General features: G+C 52.2%; 1 protein-coding gene across 1 annotated transcript; it reads right to left on the reverse strand.

The window, feature by feature from the left end:
• Positions 1 to 389: 389 nt before the first annotated feature.
• Positions 390 to 3465, reverse strand: Ccl24 (C-C motif chemokine ligand 24). Its single transcript, XM_052754768.1, has 3 exons — positions 3271 to 3465; positions 2949 to 3066; positions 390 to 1070 (listed from the first exon to the last, which is right to left on the reverse strand). The coding sequence occupies exons 1-3, from the start codon at positions 3338 to 3340 to the stop codon at positions 902 to 904; spliced, it is 357 nt and encodes a 118-aa protein (XP_052610728.1). The 5' UTR covers positions 3341 to 3465; the 3' UTR covers positions 390 to 901.
• Positions 3466 to 3678: the final 213 nt, after the last annotated feature.

Below are 3678 nucleotides of genomic sequence, written 5' to 3' on the forward strand. Positions count from 1 at the left end.
CTAGCCTCAAATTAACTATGTAGCTAAGGATAATAGCCTTGAACTTCTTTTGGCAGGGGAGGAGGGTTGAGGGAAGGTCTCTCTATGTAACCCTGGCTTTCCTGGAGCTGTTATATAGATCATGCTGGCCTTGAATTCAGAGATCCTCCTGCCTCTGCCTCCAGTTCCAGGATTAAAGGCGTACACCACCATGCCTAGCTAACCCTGAAATTCTTATCTTCTTGCCTGGGTGCTAGGATTCCAGGCAAGCATCATCATGCATGTTTTTGGCAGTGCTGTGGTTGAAACCCAGCATCCTGTGCACGCTGGGCAAGTACCCCACCAACTGAGCTGCATTCCCAGCCCCCTTCATCCCCTTTTTTTATAAAAGCTGACGAGTTTAAAAATGATGCCATTGAGTCCACCATTTCAGTGGAGTTTTTATTTGTTCAAAGTTCTGGAGGTGGGACCAGCCTGGAGTACCCCCAACACGCTTGGGAGTTATTGTTGTTGATGGAGCTTCACCCACAGGTGGACAGACAGACACCCACAGGTGGACAGACAGTCAGACAGCCCTCGGGCCCCACCCCAAGACAAGGACCCCAGCTAAGTCGGCCGCAAACAAGGCACCCCGCAGCAGGTACTCTAGCCTTATGCACCTGGGCTCTTCAAGCCACACAAGAAGAGAACGCGGAATGACTAATGCCATTCTTCTGGAACCTTCTCACTCAGCACAGGAAACACCAGAACGCTGGCACGCTTGGAGCTCCCCCGGGTTCTCACAGAATAAACACATTCCCCAAAGGAAATGCTGAGAATGGGAAAATGAACTCAGGCCTCATCCCAGCTGGTGAGCCAAGCCCCAAGCAGCCTGTCAAGGAGTCAAGACCAGCGTCCAAGTTCAGGGACAGAGGAGAGGCGATTAAACCTGAGTGCTGTTGCCGTGGTGTCTCCGGACGGAAAACTTGGTGCCCTGTGCCTTGGCACTAGCAGGAGGCTGCTTTCTCTTGGCATCCAGGTTCTGCATGTGCCTCTGGACCCATGGCAACTTGGGGTCACTACAGATCTTGTGGCCCCCCTTGGTGATGAAGCTGTGGGAAGAAGGGAAAAGATTTAGTCTGAGGTCTGGCAAGGTCCTGGGACTAATCCTCCCTTCCTGAGGAAGTGAGTGTGGGGGGCCAGGAGTCTCAACTGCTCGCCCTTGGTGCTACGAAGCCACTGAGGTGAGTCTTCTCTCTATGAGTTCCGTTTTTACTACTGGGGGGCAGGAGGACCATGGAGTGTGGCCACGATCATTCTATGGCCTCCTTATGAGACAGAGGAGGCCCTGCTTTTGAATAGAATGCTGGACGTGATAGAAGATACGGTCTTTGTCTAGAGCGGGCAAACGAGCCAAGAAGACTGCTCAGCTGGAAAACGTCTGCCTTGCGACTCTGCAACTCCAACTTCAATCCTCAGAACCCACTTTTAAAAAAAAAAAAATCTAGGTATGGTGGCGTGTGCTTAGAATCTCAGCGCCGGGGAGGCAGAGGCAGGTGGGTCTCTGGGGCTTGCCAGCCAGCTAGTCTAGATGACTTGGTGAGCTCCAGGCTGGTGAGAAAGTCAGCAGGTAAAAATGCCTGCTGCCAAGTCTGATGACCCGAGTCCTATTGCTAGGACCCACAGGCTTGAGAGAGAGAACTGGCCTCCACTAGTTGTCCTCTGACCCTCCCACGTGCGCTGCAGCACGCGTGCATGTGTGTGAATATGCACACCTGTGCATGCCTATGTGCTCACACACACACACACACACACACACACACACACACACACACACACACAACTTAAAGTGTATTATTTTCAAAGACCCTTATCTTGAAGGAGGTACATGGCACACTTGAGGATGACACCCAAGATTGGCCTCTGGCCTCTATAGGAATGCACACACACACACGTACATGCACACACATATGTGCATCTACACATCCATACATTCTTAAAGGCAAATGTTACCAGCTCACACTATGCATGGAAACATGGCTACTGGGCACACTATGGCTGAAAGGGGAGCGTGAGATGTCCCCTTCCATGCCTGTTCTCAGGACCAGTCTGACCCTAGCTGGGGAATGTAGTCACATGTCATTCCCCATGAGTTCTTGCTTGTCACCCCAGGTGAAGAGATGGCTCTGAAGCTGTTTGGAATCTAGAGGGCTGGTTGGTCATGTGACCTTGAGCCTCAACTGTTTACAGCAAAAGGGAAAAGTCTTATGTCCTCCATAAGATTGTTTTTGTTTTTACCATTCTAGGGATGAAACCCAGGGCTTTGTGCATGTTAGGAAAGCACTCCACCACTGAGCCACACCCCCAGCCCCTCACTGGGGGGATTCTAGGCAGATGCTCTACCACTGAACCACACCCCCAGCCCCTCACTGGGGGATTCTAGGCAGAGTTTCTAGTATTGCCTCGTGGAATTAAGATTAGTTAGGATTGCCAGGCAGTGGTGGCACACGCCTTTAATCCCAGCACTTGGGAGGCAGAGGCAGGCGGATCTCTGTGAGTTCGAGGCCAGCCTGGTCTACAGAGCGAGATCCAGGAAAGGCGCAAAGCTACACAGAGAAACCCTGTCTCGAAAAACCAAAAAAAAAAAGATTAGTTAGGATAATGTATTATGCATTTTCCTCCATGCACAATGCCTTGCCTGCATTGGGTCCTTCATGAATCTTCTCAGCCTTCTGAGTGTTGAAGTTACTGGCATCTGCCATCATGTCCTGGTTGTTATGTGACATTGGGGACTGAACACGGGGCTCCATATGTTCTAGGCAAGCACTCTACTAACTGACCTATTTGTGCCCTTTTGCTACCCCCATTTCCTCCTAGTTTTATGGGTGATGAAGCTGAAGGAGACCTCCAGAGAGGTCTCGTATACTTTCAAAGATGCCCAGGGCTGAACTTCCTCAGGGACCCTAGAGGTTCCTGGGTTCGATACTCACATCACCCCTGCCTTGCGGCAGGTGCTGCCATTGGTCAACTGGTAGCTAACCAGTAGCCTCCCTGGAATTTTCTTGGAAATGAAGGACATGCAGCAGGAGGATGGGATGGTCACAGAGTCTACAAGGTGAGAGAGAAGATGTGTATCGGCATCCAGCCTGCCGTAGGCTCTTTCTCAGCTGCAGAAACAGAGCCGGTTATGCTCTAGGCCCCTTAGTGCCTCCCCCAGCCCCAGGCTGCTCAGTTCCCTCACCCTCCATCGCGCCTATACCCTTAGAAGCGTTTGCTGCCGGCAGCCCCGGGCTGGACCCCCCAAAGTCTCACCTGTGGGGAAGATGCAGCACGTGCAAGCTACCAGGAGAAGGCTGGCGACGATGGTGGCGGGGCCTGCCATGTCCTGGAGATGAGAGGCCTCAGCTCAGAGGTCAAAGCTGGGGTGCAGGAAAAAGGGCCTGGAGATATGAGGACACCCCAACCTCCCTCCCCCTGGCCTTTATATGGACAGCTCCGGAGAGACACACGCTGGAGTTCCTCCCTCCCTCTTCCCCACAGGCTTCCTCGAAAATCATGAGCATTCTGTGGTCTAAAAAAAAAAGGGGAAGTTGTTGTCCATGTCTTGTCCTGCTGAGTCAGGGATGATTTGGGGCTCTAGCAACAAAGATCTGGGGGAGGGCTGTCATCCTGCCTGGGCCAAGACCGAGGGCAAATGTTTCCGTTGACTTGGTTCCGCTG

The sequence above is a fragment of the Peromyscus californicus genome, unplaced genomic scaffold (assembly GCF_007827085.1).
Source record: "Peromyscus californicus insignis strain IS unplaced genomic scaffold, ASM782708v3 Scaffold_2__1_contigs__length_46816999, whole genome shotgun sequence".
In the NCBI taxonomy this organism is placed as follows: Eukaryota; Metazoa; Chordata; class Mammalia; order Rodentia; family Cricetidae; genus Peromyscus; species Peromyscus californicus.